This window comes from Dicentrarchus labrax, unplaced genomic scaffold, assembly GCF_905237075.1.
Source record: "Dicentrarchus labrax unplaced genomic scaffold, dlabrax2021, whole genome shotgun sequence".
NCBI classification, from domain to species: Eukaryota; Metazoa; Chordata; class Actinopteri; family Moronidae; genus Dicentrarchus; species Dicentrarchus labrax.
The window spans coordinates 25,903,318-25,920,121 of NW_026136719.1; the positions used below are offsets into that span (position 1 = coordinate 25,903,318).

Sequence of the window (16,804 nt, forward strand, 5' to 3'; positions counted from 1 at the left end):
TTCTGCAGTTTGCCTTTTTTATGACCTTTAGTGCAATTAACAGTTGCAAAACATTAGGGCTGGTGTTGCTTCACATGTAGTCAATCAAGTCAGTGTTTTGTCGGTGCTGAGTGGTGTTTGTCTGCGTTGGTGACAAATGAGTGCGGCCCATCCCACTGCTGACAGCCGCCCCAGAGCTGCGATGCTATCTTCAGCTCTTCAGCCTGCTTCTACAATTACTACTGCCTCTCTGGCCCCAGGGCCTCCCACACCAGCCTGCACTCTGGAACCTGGGACACACACACACACACACACACACACACACACACACACACACAGAGAGAGAGAGAGAGAGATATTACACCCATCTATTCATTTGTACAAACATGTTCACAGAAAACTTTACACATGTATTCCTTCTTGTAGACACAAGACAAAATACTGTTGTGTATATTGTACATACATTCTAGAATACACTAAGCCTTGTCTAAAATCAAGTACAGTACAATGTTCACTATACATTATTAGGGTAGACGTCAGATTTCTTTAGTTCTAAATATAGAATAATTTGTCCTCCACTGACATGCATAGTCATTATTCACCAAAATGACGTAATAAATCTGTTGTGTATCTTCACCCTTCTTTACAAATTGGTTAAAAAAACATTTCAAATCCATTTCCTGCTTTCATTTAACTGCACTACAATCAATCCCAGCTTCATAGCCACACACCGAAACATTTGACTGGAATATGACCCCAAACCGATACCTTTCCCCAACACACACCTGGTTATTTTATCTCTCCATGCACCTATTGTAGGCTGGCGGCTGACCCCGGTCAGAACAATGCATACCTGTGGCTCTCACCAGCGCTGTGTAATTGTCTCTTCAAGTGGGGCCCTTTTTCCAGTCGGCCCCTGAGGGGAGAGCGCTCCACGCTCATCCATCACTCAGTCACTCAGCCAGTACAGGAAGCAGTTAACATAGGTGACCTCTGGGAAGCCGGTCCACTGTTGGTAAGAGGTGTGGAGTTGAGGTTTTGGAGAAACATACAGAACATTAGCCATCACTTCATCACTGGGAGTGACATCACTCAATCAATCAATCCATCAATCAGTCTGTCATAGGAGCTGTTTGCTCTGCTAATCCAGCCGGTTCCTTTGAAGTTTAGAGAAAACAGAAAGCAAGATGTAGTCGGCCAAAAGAAATGCAGACCTCCTTGTTGAGTATGGAGGAGATGTATTATACAGATGCTTAAAAGTCTACAGCCATGCTAGCAGTACATGGGTAGTGCTTGGGGCTAAACGCTAACTTCGGCATGACTACTTTTCACCTATGCTTTACAATCTAAATGTATTGGTCTTTCTGTTATCAAAATCTCTATATATGTGATTTTATTTGTTGATGTACGGCCTCTCCATGATGGTGAGAAGGTAGTATGTCTCACTTGGGGAAGTTATTTCAACATCCTCTTGGATCCACGTTCTTAACGTACATTTTAGAATCTTCATGTATCAGATTTTGTGTCCAGATGTTTATGTAATGTGGTCTTATGCTTTGTTCTGTACACTTCTTTTTGGCCCTGTTAAAAGGGTGTTTGCGGAGAGTTTTTCCTTAACAGAATCAAGGCTCTAAAGACAGGGTGCTGAATGTTTGAAACGATTTGACAGCCCCCCGAGGCAAATTGTGATTTTGGACTATAAAAATAAAATATGAGTTGACTTCAAGCTGCTATGTTTAGTTTAGCGTGTTAGCATGCTAACATTTGTTAAGTAGCACCAAACACAAAGTACAGCAACGGCTAAGGGGAATCTTATTACTTTTGCAGGTGATGCTGCTAATAAAAAGTAGCAGGATCACAAAGTTCTTACAGTTCATCCTGATGGTCGTTGAGATATTTAACTCAAACCATATTCAAACCTTGAATGATGCACTATTGTTAATGATTACCATATTTGGTCTATATAACAGTGTTGATTGATTTTGTTCTCCGTCAAGTCAACAGTGATGGGAACATTCATTTGATTTTGTTTTAACCTTTCTGAAAAACCAAATGTTTCATGCCCCATGGGAAATGAACATGAATGTATTTATAGTTAAAAGATCTGGATAAATTCCTGTGACTGATACTGATACAATAAACCTGACCCCTCTGGCACTCACAGCAGTGTCATCAAATATTACTAATTATTTGTAGGCCTGTGCATATAAGCACTATTGGACCCTGGTCTGGTGTGGATATACTTGAGCTAATTTTCCTGCCAGTGAGATACACCACTAAATAACGGATCTTTGTCCATTACTGTCCTATTTATCTTGAGAAAGACAGAGATTCTAGGAAGAGTCTACTTCAATGCACAGTAACTCACCTTCACCAGAGTGGTAAAGAGACATGTGCTCGCATGGGTTGGCTGGGTTTAAGGGTAAAAAAAATTGGTACAATAAATCAACATTTAAACTGACACAAACACATGTATGAAGAAACTTCTGTACCTGTCATATGTGTGTTATCCACCAGAATAAATAAAAAAATGGACAAAAGCACACAAAGAACAGAGGAACACAGGTCGTTGGATAAAACACTGTTTTTTTATTTACTGCCATTCCTATTGCTTCAGACAGACAAGCTGTGGCGCAGGGAGCACAGAGTGATTCAAACAAGCCAACGCTACTGCCAATCTACAAACAAATCTCTCTGACAACAACAAACAACAGAGACACAGCAAAAGAAGAAGCAAGAAGAACAGCGTTTGGCAACCATTAACATCTTGGAAAAAACTTCAGAAGTAAAAAAAGGAGTGCATTCTGCATTTTTAATAGTAAACAGCATCTCTACTTCATCATGAACTAGATAGAGAAAGGAATCAAACGAGGAGGGCTGCTACACTGCTTTGACGTCGGCCCCCTTTTCCACCCATTTTAGCTTTTTGAAAGTGGATTCTGTCAGAAGAGCCGGATCTTTCTCTCGCTCTCTTGGATGGCCCGCAGCATTACAGGGGAATGTGGTGCTCTACACACTTTAAGAGTAATTAAAAGCGATTGAACAGCTGTAATTATGAGAAACGGCGGTTGTGTTCCGGGTCATTCTATCAGCGCTGCCTTTCATCCGAGCAGAGGCAGAGGGGCCCCACTGCTAGTTTCTGTTTCTCCATATGCATATCTTCAAGAACAAACAACTGGCAGGCTGCCTACAGGCTCACACACACTATCACATTCATACACACGCGCCTTCATGTAGACATGTGCACATGTACGAACACACAGGCCAATGACTGATCATATGTATATTCACACGGCTAAATGTGCACACACAAACACACACACACACACACACACAACCATACACACTGTCATACGTCAATATGGCACAAGCACAACATCGCACGGTAAACACTACACAACACATACTTCATGTTTTCCACTGGGTGACATTCAGAACTTTCTTATCATAATCTTTCTTTGGTCTCTTCAGGCTCATTCCACCGTTGAACACAATAAAAGGGATTACTATACACAAGTGAAGAATGCAATACCATGTGAGCAAAGTGAGTTTTTTTTTTTTTAACCATTCTATACTGTATTATAACACTGTGTGACAAAGCATATATGTATGTACTGTACTGTGACTACTGAGAATGAGTCAATCCACTGATAAAAGCATGTCTGGTTTACATGAGATTAAGTAACAGAATACACTGAAATAATAAATAGTTACACAATGTATGCTAACACTGAAATGCAGGTTTCACTTATGTTTCGTTAGACCTTTGTGACACTAGTAGCTTGTCGCTAAGCTTGCGTTGTTAGCATGTTACTGAAGCACTATTCTGTTTCTATTGTGGTGGTCTGGTTTCCTTCCAGCCAACTCAAAAATAGCGTGGCTGAGCCGAGGGAGTGGAGGGTGGAGTCGGGGGGGATGTAGATGCCCCAATAAAAAGGAAATCAATCTTGGTGGAATCACAACGGAGGTGTCTTCAGTGGTCTTGTCCCCTCAGATGATGTGAGGCCCCCACATTCAGAAAAGCTGGTGGGTTTTTTTTCTTGTCTTTCTTTCTGACTTCCTCTATATCCCTCCATCACATCCTGTTGGAAAAGAAACACAAAATGGGCAATGGACAAAATTTACTTTTGTTTTTTCCTTTTTATCCAAAGTTATGATTGGACATCAGGCTTCCTGTGAATTGAACTTAAGGTTTACCTGCAATTGTAAGCTTGATACAGATGTAAAAGCTCATTTGAGTTTGTATATTGGTCACTCAAATCCTTGCTATGTGACAACAAGTGGTTGAAATGCCTTAATGCAGGCCTAGAGGGGCCCAGGATACACACCGTAATTATGGTTGACTAAAAAGAAGACAACATTTTCTAACTTCTTATTAAAGTATAATGTATTGACCACTCCAAATATCAACACAACTGAATTACTATGTTTCTACTATTAGAGTCTGTGACAGGACTTTTGGTATGTAAAGGATGTGTGACAACAGGTGTGTGTTCTGTGTATCTGTACATAGTGTACACGAAGTGTCGTTGTCAGGAAACTTCAGACTTTGAGCAGCTCCCAAAGCTAAAGAATGTAAAATTGAAATGAATGTTCCTTTTGACCCTTTTCAGTATGTCACTTGGCATGCACAAGCTGCAAAATACCGTCTAGTCTTCACATGTGTCTGGAAATAACTACATCAGTATTCATGTGTCTGTGTATATTCATGTGAGACTAAAGATAACATTTAATAATAATGAAATAGTAACGAATAAACAAGTTAACCACCTGTGACTGAATGAATGCTGAATGAGCTATACATGTGTGTGTACATAAGCAAATTTCCACACTTCAACATCTTGGGCCCACCTCCAGAGCAGTGACTCCACTCTGTTGATGATGTCAGCCAGATCAAAGGGCAGCGGCATGCTGGGGTCATCCACACCCCAGAAGGGCCGGTCCACTGGGGCCTCCTCAGGGGGTAATGTCTGGGCCAGACTTGAGTGGCACCTGAGGCGACAGGACACAGGAAACAAGCGCACCCATTAACTCCTCCCTCGCATCAAAACCAACTGGTAGACACTCATCAGCAGTCGGACACGCGTTTCAGGTCACTCAGAAAACTTTCTTCCAGTGCTTTCATTTTTTTTAGATGTTGGCACTACTGCCAAAGTCAAATCATTGTGTTTCTTCACCTTGTACACAACTGGGGAGTTGTGAAGGTGTTAAGAAACTGTAGTAAGTGAAGATGAACAGATATCTTTCTATGGTCTTTGTGCATTGACTGTTGGGGGCTGTGAAGGGGTCGGCCCTAGAAATGTTTCTGTCAAGGATGTGTGTGTGTATGTGTGTGTGCTAACTCGTCCCTAAACACACGGTGGGTGTTGTGTGTTTAACCAGGAGGCAGTTGGCTTGTGTGTTTCCTCTCCTTTTTATGACTCCTAATAATACTAGGACCAATTAGAACCTCCAGGACATGAGAGAGTAAGTGTGTCTGTGTAATCTGTGTGTATAAGACATTTCATTGTACAAATGCTTCAGATAAAAGTTATTTCTCGAACACATTGTTAATGATATTTAAATGGTTGATATTTGCGACTTCTACGTCCTTTGGTTTGGCATTTCTGTTTTAAAACCTTCAAGCCAATAAAGGTCATTGAGCTAAATGGAGCTGAGAGAGTGAGAGAAAGTGATGTGTCAGGAAAGTGTTTCTAAAGCCATAAATGGCAGCAACAGTATCACGCTGATGAGAAACCATGATATCACGTATCATGATTAATGCCCCATTCATCTTACACACACACACACACACACACACACAGCATGATGTTTTCACATGCTCATCGCTCTCTCTTGTTGCAATCATGACAGAGCAGTGAGAAATCCAGCCCTTTCAAGTCACTGCATGATTTTTATATGATTAATAATCTGAGGTTAGTTGTAATTTCTAGTGTTTGGAACCCCCACAGACCATAGCCACATCTTTTGTCAGACCAGTGTAAATATTTACTGCGGTGACTTGGTGTTGCTCTCTGCTGTCATTGTAAATCTGCCCTCCCTCTGCCTCTTGACAGATGAGAGTGACCCCTGACCTGGAGGTGCAAGAGGGAGGGGTGGAGGATAGCATCTCAACGTTGGGTGTGTGGTGGGTGTGTGTATGCTTGAGAGTGGTGAATTTCCTTCTAGAGCCACAAGGCCAGTTACACTCAGACATTATGCCAGGTCTGTCCTATCATATCCACCATCCACACCCTAAAAAACCTCAAGCAAACCCCTCACACACGACCACCACCACCTTGTGGCCAGCGACTAAAGGAGTGGATGGAGAGGACATAGAGAGCTGAAGAGAAGGATATGGGGGTCGGTTATGGATGAGATGAGGGGATGTTAAAGTTGTCAGGGGACAGCCAGGGGCTGCCACAATTTGTGGTTATATATTTTCACCGGAGCCACTTAATGTTCGACTGGCTCTCGGCCTAAGTGCTGCATTTTGGTGCGGTTAGCCCTTTAAAGAGCTGCTGCATTACGGTGGTGAGGAGCAGCATTAACATCCACTGTTCCAATATATCTTCTGCGCTCTGGATCAGGGCCTGATAATAGCATCTGTTAACATGCACTAAGTACCATTATGTAGCACATCACTTCATAAATAATACGATTAGGCGACCTTGGGGCTTTGCGACGAGCCGTGTGTTTAAATGTTCTCATCATTTATTTAGGGTGCGAATTAAAGGAAGCGCCACTTCAGAGAAGAAGGAGGAGGAGGAGGAGGAGGAGGACATGGCTGGCATACATATCCACAGAGTGTGCAAGAGAGAGAGAGAGAGTGCAAACTGACCCAGACAGCACACAGTCACACACACACACACACACACACACACACACACACACACACACACACACACACACACACACACACACACACACTGTATGGTTCTGCTGACATAAGCTTGAGGACACCATAGGCCAAGGGAACCCAGGCCTTTGATTTGGTCCGATTAAGTATTCATGCAGTAGAGCTATGAGAGAAAACACTTGCCTCTTTCCTGCTGCCCTGACTCATACTGAAAGGCTACATACCGTAAAAACCTGACCGGCTGCAAGAAGGGAACTTGCAACATTAGCTTGCAAATAGAAGGCTCCTGGTTTACCAGAGATATAAAAGATATCAAGACTGGAAGACTATCAAAGATAATATAGTGCAGGTAATTCAGCACACACTTTTACACAATCTACCAGTGTTCACAGAGTACCGTCCCTTGACTGCTAAAATGGAACCAAACAAAAAGTCAATATCAAGCGAGGTGCCTTAAGCTCTCCAGGGCTCTTGCTAGAAATTCAGCGTAAGCCACAGTGGCGTACAAACAAGGCTCACCAAAAGACTTTCCCATGGCAGAACAGCCAACCTTAAAGTTAAGGTCAAAGACAAAGAGGTGTGTGTGGGGGGGTGGGGAGTTAAGGAGGGAGAGAATGTGTTTGTGAGTCCAGGCTGTTCCAATGGATTAACCCCAGACAGATATGGGCCTAACTATCCCATCTGGCGCTCGGTCAAGAGAGATTGGCAACACAATCACTCATTTCAATTTGCTCTGAAACCTTATAGCCTGGCAGGCCCCTGCTCAAATGGTATGCTAATGTGAAAGGTATCTAGGATTCTATCGCCTCTATTCCACAGAGGCCTTTCCCTCCACGCAGCACAGTGCACTTGAACTGCGGCAGGGGTGGGAGCTCCACGGCCCTCGCTGCAATAAGGGCTGGAGCCCCCTTTGCGCTCAAACTAACCACTTTAGCTAAAGTGAGTGTTAATTATGGACAGGCAAAGCAGTCAATAAAAGGTTAATGTAAAAGTCAAAGGATAAATTCCTTTAAGCATTGCATCATTCCACCATCACCAACACACTGCTCGCAGGTCTCCTAATCAATACGTTTTACTGTAATGCGCTCCCCATCGATCCCCACCCCCCTGCTTCATGGTCCGGGCTCCATCACTTGGTTAAAGAAAGGAAAGGGAGAGGGAGAGAGAGGTAGGCGAAAGAGGGAGAGAGAGAGAGAGAGAGAGAGAGAGAGAGAGAGAGAGAGTAAATAAAATGATTAACCTCGGTTTCACTTTGTTGTTTCACTCACTCTCTCTCTGAAAGGCTTGTTAGAAGAGTGCAGGGTGGTCCAATATCATCACTGCCATCACCACCATCCCAAACCATCACAATCATCAGCATCATCAGCCCACTCAATCTCTGGCCAGTGTGTAATTGTGTAGCAGTACACTCAAGCAGGGCCATACATTAAAAGGCCCTCTGCTCTTAACAGGATGGAAATCCGCCTAATAGACAACATCAGTGCTTCCAACTCTTGCAATTACACTGATAAATGCACAATTGTGTCAGGCCAAGTGAAAAAGAACCCAGAGAATGTAGATAAGAGACAACGCTTATTGCATTATTGCTACAGGAGGTCATTTGTAACCACATGGGACTAGATATCTTGGGCTGCCTGACTCAGGACATCATCTTAGGACAAGGGTGGAGTCAGGCCATGTTGATGGAAAGTTTTTGGAAGGGATTTACAAAGGGTCAGATGTATTGTCTAAACATGATGTGGTTCAGTTGTTTTATGTCAGCCATGCAAATGACCTTTCTGTCACGGTAGTGTTTTTAACACTAGTATTGGGAGGGTTTTTGTTTGGGTTGGATGAAATCCAGGCCAATAAAAAGTCCTACGCATTAGCTACACCAGACCACAACAAAAGCCTACGCAAAACGACACAGCATATCAATCAATACTCCATGTCAGTTTTGAGCTATATTATATGCCTGTGCTGATCAAGAGAAGCTAAATACCTCAGATCACCTGCTTCCTCATGCTCTGCCTGCGCCTCATCTGACTCTCTTGCAATACTGTGCAGGTGTGAATTTTTATGGTCTTGGCAACCCGACTACCCGATAGCTAAGAATGCAATCAAACAAGTCATGAAAAAACAGGCATGTGTCTCATAAATCAGTCTGCCCCTGAAGGTAAGGCATGCAATCACGTCCCAAGGATAGAGAAGAAAGAAAGAAGTATATTATCCATGTACATTCTGTATCTATGCAATGTTGAGAAAAGAAATGAGCGATTGAGCACATCTGTCTTTGTGTGTCATGCAGTTATATAATGGGTGAGATAGACAGACAGACAGACAGCATTTATCTACATACTTATCTTTCTACTGTGTTGTGCAAGATATTAGTGATGTCATGCAGAGGGCAGCATAGCATGGAGACTAGAACAAGGCCCAACCTGTGAAGTGTCAAGCTTTGGATCTCAACCTCCACCACCCAAGACTCCAAGGGTCTTGTGAACTCTCTGGGCTGTCCTCATTAGAGCCCAAACAGAGCCTCAGATCCCCACCCTCCAACTCCCATTATCCAGATCACTGCCACATTCAGCGTTAAATGTAAAGTGGTGCAGAATGTGAGCCAGCCAGCCAGCCAGAAAGCGTGGGCAGGGCCATGTCTTAACCGTTTCCTCAGGATCAATCAAATGCTATTGTGTCTGCAGACAGCTGCTGACTGTACACTTTGTGAGTATGTGAGGTGGGCAATTGTGGAGAGAGAAACAGAGGGAGGGGGGGCGTCATCAGATGCATGACATATGTTCCTTTCATTTTGATTCCCTCTAAGGAGCCTGGGCTAATAAAACTAACATCTGATGCACTTTTTTCCCTTTAATTAATGGTTGTGGAAACCACAGAAAAATGCATTAGCGAGAAGGGTGGGGGCAGGAGACGAGGTGGGTGCTGTGTGGTGCTTTCAACGCTCTCCCCCATGTGCCACCATGACTCTGCTGCTGCTGGAAACAATGATTCTGCCAAAGAGCATGGTACCTTTGGGTGGGGCAACCCCTTCCTCATACTGTGTGAGGTGTCCCTCTTGCCAGCTGCAGTCTGGGCTACTCATTAAACCACATGAAACAAATAAGGCTCATTATTGGAATCTCCAGCCAGACCCCAAGTTTGCATCGGGTCCATGTACTGCACGCAGACTAAGTTGGAGCCTACGGCAGAAACAGGGCATGTTAGTTGTACCTGCACAAACCCCTGCCTCCTTCACACCCTGAGTTTTTGATGTGGCATGGCTGGCTGCCCCGTCTCGAGCAAGCTGAACCAGATGTAACAGAAAAACACACACAAAGCTAGGTAGCCTCTTAAAAGCCTTCATAATTGGAGGCAATAAAACACTATTGCAGTCTGGAAGTGCAAAGGAGGCAAGCCCCTGAACTACAGCTACTGCTCTCAAAAACCAGGTGGACGTCCATTAGGTGCTTAACAGTGTAACAAATTACCGAACACCCTGGCCTGCTCCTTCTCCTCCTCGGGCTATGGGATGGAATGTGGCCTAATGTCAACACAGGCACAAAATTTACGAGCAGACAACTATTGTTCAAATGCAATCAGGTTCTAATAAAAAAAGAGGCAGGGAAAGGACAAACAGATAGGGCCCTCCTTGCCGTTTACTCTTCCGACAAGGGGTGGAGAGACAGATCACCCCCTAAGGCTCTGGATTGGTGCGTGCTAGTGTGTCTATGTTTGAAAGGAAGAAAGAGTGAGAGAGCGTGTGTGTGTGTGTGTGTGTGTGTGTGTGTGTGTGTGTGTGTGGCGTGTGTGTGTGTGCATTCTCCAAGCTGACTCTGGAGGAATGAGAGCGGCTGCAGCTTTTGGCCTAATAGCCACCTGTATCAGGCTAAAGGCTAGCTCAACGTAAGCAGCTGGCTTGAAGGAAAAGTGAAAAAAACACAACATAAAAACAAACGTTTACTCTGGGCCCTGCCAGTAACACCCTAAGGACAACACTCGGCAGGGATGGATGCCTAGCTCAACACAACAACCCTCTCCATCATCATCCTAAACGAGCCACACGTGGCCAAATACCATAGTGAAGCATTTTGATATATACAGGCAAAACTAATTAGAGTTGGTTCTAAAGAGACACTGAAGTTTTTCCTGATGACGCTGTTTATTTATAAAGCCCAGGAGAGAAAATGGAGCAATAAGAGGACTTCATGGCGAGGGTAAAGAGGTTACGAGCCTGCGAGTGATTGCACTTTTTCACAGCTCTGCATTCGAAGGCTGTAAATCTGCTGTTAGGGAATCAGGAAGAGGGTTACTGCGGCGTTGGGAGCACTAACTCTTAGTTTTCCAGGGCACACAGTTGCTGTGAAAACTTGTTCTGAGAGTGTTCTTGTAAAACGATCATTTTTAACCCTCACCCCTTCCCTCCACCGCATGCCCCCTCCCTCCTGGCCAAGCGTCAGTGCCTTGTGGGCATCATCTGAATGGTGCAATAAAGCTGGTGATGGATGAGGCTTGCCTTAACAGCTATACAGCCATGCTATTGGACAACACCTGACCCCAGTCACATGATAAGGTCGATCCAGCGTGGGCACAATTCCCACCTGTCTTCAGGTGACAATGGTGGGGTCAAGCTGGCCCAGCTAATTATAGTCTATTGTAACTTCAATTGCCTGGTTACAAGTCATCCTTCTAGCTCCAGGGGATGTGGTGTTGAGTTCTGAAGCCTTTGTGTAAAGTTAAACTGTGAGATAGAAGCTTTAAACAGTTGCACAACATGTATTGGGTTTCAGAAACATATTAAACTGCTTCACAAGAAAAAAAAAAAAAAAAAAAGAGACACTGAATTTGCTGTTCCCCTTATACAAATTGTCTCATTGTTGACATTGCTTGTCATGATGAGATCACATAATAGGCTCAGCAAACCAGTAATGGTAAACACACCCTACTGAAACAGTCATAAATCTTAAACCCCATAAATTGGACAGGTCCAGGCGTAGGCTATAATATGGTCATCAGCACAGAGAAGACATTCTTGTAAAAAATAAAATGGCAAAAAATGGCAAAAAAAGGATACATTCTGTAATTTTTATTTCAATCAAGTAATAGGTGTTTAAAAAATAGCCATGTGTATGTTAAATGAAATGTAAAGCACACAGCACTAAATCTTATGCTTAAATGCTTGAAATAATAATAATTCAGACATCCCAGCTTGCACTGGAGGAGAGACAGGGTGTACTATGTTTTGGTGACCCCCCCTGACTTTCCTCCAGTCCATCAGGCAGATATTTGCACCTTTACACAAGCAATATCAGATAGTAAAATCTAATGAGTTGTTTTGGCCGGACTTTCTTTTTTATTCAACCTTTGAATGTACAAAACAGTTCCTATCCCACATGGGTAAGTCAAGAGCTACACTACAACTACTACCATTGCTCATTGTATTTACAGTTGAGGATGAACTCATTCTGAAAATGTCAGGCTGGGTATACAGTAACTTATGAGTCGCACTTTCTCAGATGCATTTGAGGTTTTTTCCAATAAACAAAAGAAAAAGTCCCAACTCATTGAAGCTTCTCATCCAAGTCTGAGAGAGGCCTATAATAGTTGCAACACAGTGATGTGAGTGTGTGTGCATTCATGCGCACATGTGTATGCTGTGCGTCCATGCCAGAGGAGTGCTTACCGCCAGGTGTTTGAACTTCTGCATCACCTGGTGCTCCTGCTGCGTGAACATGAGTTTTGTTTCACCCTATTAAGTAAATAGTGTAATTAAAGGGCCTCGGCATTTAAAACGCTGTGAACAGCCAGCAATTTGTTTGGAAGAGCAGCCAGGCTAGGCCCTAAGGCGCTGCAGCAAACAGGATACAAAGAGTGCACACAGCAAGCCAGTATAATGGTGTGTGTGTGTGTGTCTGTGTGTGAGGACATACAGTATGTACCAGCCTATGCAAATTAGTTGGTGCGAGTGTTTGTGTAGGTGGGTGTGTAGATCACTTATTGAAAGTTGTTCTGGGTGTTGAAAAAGAAGCTGTTTGTGGTCTAACAGGTACTTAATGGTGTTCTGTTTGTAGTGACAATATCAAGACTGGAAGCAATAACTGTAATACCAGCATGTGTTTCGTACAACCCAAGCCTTTGTCTATAGTGGCACAGGTGTTATTCATATTGATACTGATGTGAGTCAAAAAAAGTCAAAGAAAAAGCCAACACTGGCCTAGCTTGTTTGCCACAAAGGGGAACAATAGGACAGAAGATACACACACAGCTCGGCACAATAAAAACATAGGGATTACAACTCAAGTGTTAACAGAGATCAACTCTCTTCATTAGTTTCCTCTCTTAATTTCCACTCCACACATATCCCCACTCTGCACTACCTATCCCAGTGAGGATGCTTCTTACTAAAGTCTCTGCCCTCAGTGCTGATCCAGGGTCAGCTGTGGGGAGTAAGAGAGGGATAACGTCTTTCTGAGCCCCATAGAAGCCCAGATGGCTGTGCAAAAGCTCTGATCCAAAAACTAGCTTACAACTCAATCGCTGTGGCCACATCTCCAAGTCCACAGTTTAACCCCCTCTGATGTCAGCCAAGGTCACAGATGCACACTTGAGAGGCAAAAAGAGCCAGCAGTGAAGTGCTGCCAGAGTCGAAGGAATTAGATCCGGGCTGAGTGGCCCTCATCTGGCTAAGCCTGGTAAGTAGCAAGACTAACAGGCTGAGGCATGGTGGTTTGGGTTTGCAGACACACACACATACACACACACCGATGCCTGTAAGGTTGCATGCAAACAGACACACACACACACACACACATATATATAGGGAGGTAAACACACGCTTACATAGTCACACACATACACATACACATAGACGGAAGGACTCAGAGGGCTACAGATGGTGTGCCCTGGGCCTGGTGACTGCGGCTCTGAATGAGCTAGTTTTAGATCCAGTGTGGAAGCTGCCACGACGCACAGGGCTCAGGGGTTGGGGCGGAAGACAAAGAACAGCGGAAAGAGTGCATGAGAGGAAGAGAAGAGCGGGCGGGGTCTAACTCCTTTCCCTGTATGGGGGCTCCTGACATTTTTAGTACAACATCAACATGTCACTATATTTTTCGTCCCCTTGCCCTATTGCCCATGTCCTAGCCCCGTTTCTCCCTACACCTACACACCTTGTGGTACAAGCACACACCCCACAACTACACAAACACTCACAAATATACACACACACATACTCTAGGAGCCAGCGGCCACTTCAGCCGTAATTCCGCCTGACTTCCGTTGTCTGACTGGCAGGAGACAGGGAGGGTGAGGACAACAAGCTGTGAATACGGGAAGAGACAGAAAATCATTGAGAACCTTGCCTTTATGAATCTTTGATGAGAGAGAGTGGGGGTTGGTGGGGGCTTTGCCTCTGGTTAAATCAGAGCATAGCGTGTGTGGTGTGTGTATGACTGCCAACAGAGGTTGAGATAAACAGGGCCTGGACCAGGCCCAGACAACTGCAAACCCAGCAGTCGGGAACATTTGTCCCTGCAATTAGTCCCTGTCCTCCCTGTTCATGTTGCAGGTAAGTGGTATTGGTAGCTAGCAAAACAGCTATACCTATGAAGCCTTGAAGCCTGGGGAGGGGTGAAAGGTTGAGATTAACCGGGAGTTTGTCTTTGTGTGCAAGTCAAAGGCATCTCCCATATTTAATTATGCAGCTGGCAACACCTCGGTTTACCACAGATAAATGAATAAATCAATCTCTCTACAGGAAGTAGAAGTACACTTAAGATTACTACTGGTTTCCAAACTATCCACTGCTGTGATGCCATTTGACTCCTGTTTTGGTTATTTCTTGATGTACACATGCAATCTGATGTGAAAAACCTAAGATGGCTGCCAATTCAATTTTTATAAAGTTGGGGTACTGTAAATATAAGAAGCACTGCATTTTCTGAACACTGCACTGCACTCAGAAAGTTGTAAAATTATACCTTTGTCACTGCACCACACACAGAACAACAACAACAGAAACATATTGATATTTTTTAAGATGCATGCCCCATTCAGTCAAATTTTTCAGGTAGTCCTCAGCCTGGAAAGCATTTTGTTTCTTAGCTGACATTGCTGGTAATAGCCTCAATTTCTCATCTGAGAGAGGACAAATTTAACATACACTAACAAGTCTGTCTTTCTGCCATGATAAATGACATGCAACTATTTGCAAAAGAAAAACAAACAATATGACGAGCTGGTATTATGCTGTCCTACGGCAGTTTCCTAATTAACAATGATAAAGTATGTTGCAATGTCTTGTAAGGGCATACTAGCTTGCAATTAAAGCGTGGGAAGTTATGTTACACCCACACCCTTGTGGTGTTCCTTCTTTCAGTGTTCATTGTTTTACCTTTGCACCTGTTCTGACATCGGACACATGAAAGGCTGATGATGACTCAGAGTTGGTTGTTTTAATTAATAATACAAGACATGTTACAACAGCCCTCCTTCAAATCTCAGAAACTGCTTTTTAATAGATGTCAAGCAGGTGCCAATTTTCTTCTCAACATGAGTTGGGTTATGTTACGAAACAAGCAGAGCAGCATAGTAGCTTTATCTCATCTGCCACCTGTGACAGCTCAGAATTCAGAGTCCTCCAGGAAGCTCGGCTCATGTTAATGTGTCACCAATGAGGCCTTTTGAAGACTCGATTCATCCATCTGTCAGCAAGCACAGAGGTGCTGCCGACTGATTTCCGATCACATAAGAGCTTGGCAATGAGATGAACTGTCGTAAGCTGATCAAGAGTTGCCTTGGCTTCCATCTACATCTGTCAGGTTCAAACTTTACACTTGGCTACACATGTTGATCACATATAGCAAAGTACAGGCACAATTTCAAGCTGCTCTTTGGACTAACCTACTTTAGGATTGAATTAACAAAGAATTTCTAGTCTCTGGGATCCCAAGAAGAAGGCAGAGGATTGATTGACACCTAAAGTGCTTTCTCACAGCTTGTAGATCTGCCATAACTGGGAACTCATGGCTTCCTATAGCCTCAGGAGAAGATAATGGAGAACTATGCCAGGTGTGGGTTGGGTCGTTTATAGGGCAAGAGTGAGTCTAATAGTGCCCCCTGATGGTTCATACATGCTTTGTGCCAGGGAGGGAAGCTATAGGTAGGGCGAGCAGTGTGATTAGAAAAAGTAATGCCAAGGAAACAACATCACCTGACATCAAACAGAGCCTGTGTCCAGCCTTTGTTTGCAGGCAAAGGGAGGTGAAAAGAGCAGTACTTAGCAGAGCAGCTAACCTGTGGCCATATCTGCTGGACAAATCAATAGAGAGTGTCTGAGAGCAGAGTGTGCTGGGGGGGGCAGCTGGAGGGGTTACCCCTGGCCCGCTGCCCCCGGGCCCCTCCTGGGGGGTACCTGCCTGTCTGTTCACCCTCCATCTCTTCTGCCTCAGTGCTCCCGTCTTCTACTCCTGGCTCATACACACACACATGCGAGCAACAAGCCCACATACACTCTACAACAAGCGTCCTGTGACATCTTGTAGCGCCATCTATACTATGAAGCACAATAGGGGATCCACATTGTCCAAAATGTTACACTGCAGATGCAGACTTGTAAAAGGTATATAAGAGCATATACAAGAGAATGTACACACAGACAATGGGACACACATATTGATAAATGTGCACACAGTGTCCCTTGATACCATATAGTACATGGACCACAATGTGGACAAGCTTCAAATGGCTTCCCAGTGTAGTGGTCTTTCACACAAGAGGGTAGAGGAAGCTGTACCTAATGCACAACAGAACATCTCCCCCCACCTGACCCTAAAGCCCTGGAGAAAAGTCAGGCCCTGAGCAACAGTAACAGCAGTACTCCTCCAAACTGCAGGAATCCAATTCTCTAAAAAGCAGAGACCCTTCTCCTCATCTCTCCCCCACTTGCTGCTGCCTACTTACTTTCAATCACAGTTAACATCACAGAACAAGAAGTGGAGGGATGGGAGGAGGCGA

The 16,804-nt window shown here is 44.0% G+C and overlaps 1 protein-coding gene across 1 annotated transcript in view; it reads right to left on the reverse strand.

Annotated features, from left to right (window-relative positions):
- Positions 1–2,548: 2,548 nt before the first annotated feature.
- fto (FTO alpha-ketoglutarate dependent dioxygenase) overlaps positions 2,549–16,804 on the reverse strand; it is a 115,498-nt gene continuing 101,242 nt past the window's right edge. The window contains exons 9-10 of the mRNA XM_051379407.1: positions 4,831–4,971; positions 2,549–4,061 (exon numbers count right to left, since the gene is read on the reverse strand). Of these exons, the coding sequence (XP_051235367.1) occupies positions 4,055–4,061; positions 4,831–4,971 (148 nt within the window). The 3' untranslated portion in view covers positions 2,549–4,054. The remainder of the gene's footprint in view (positions 4,062–4,830; positions 4,972–16,804) is intronic.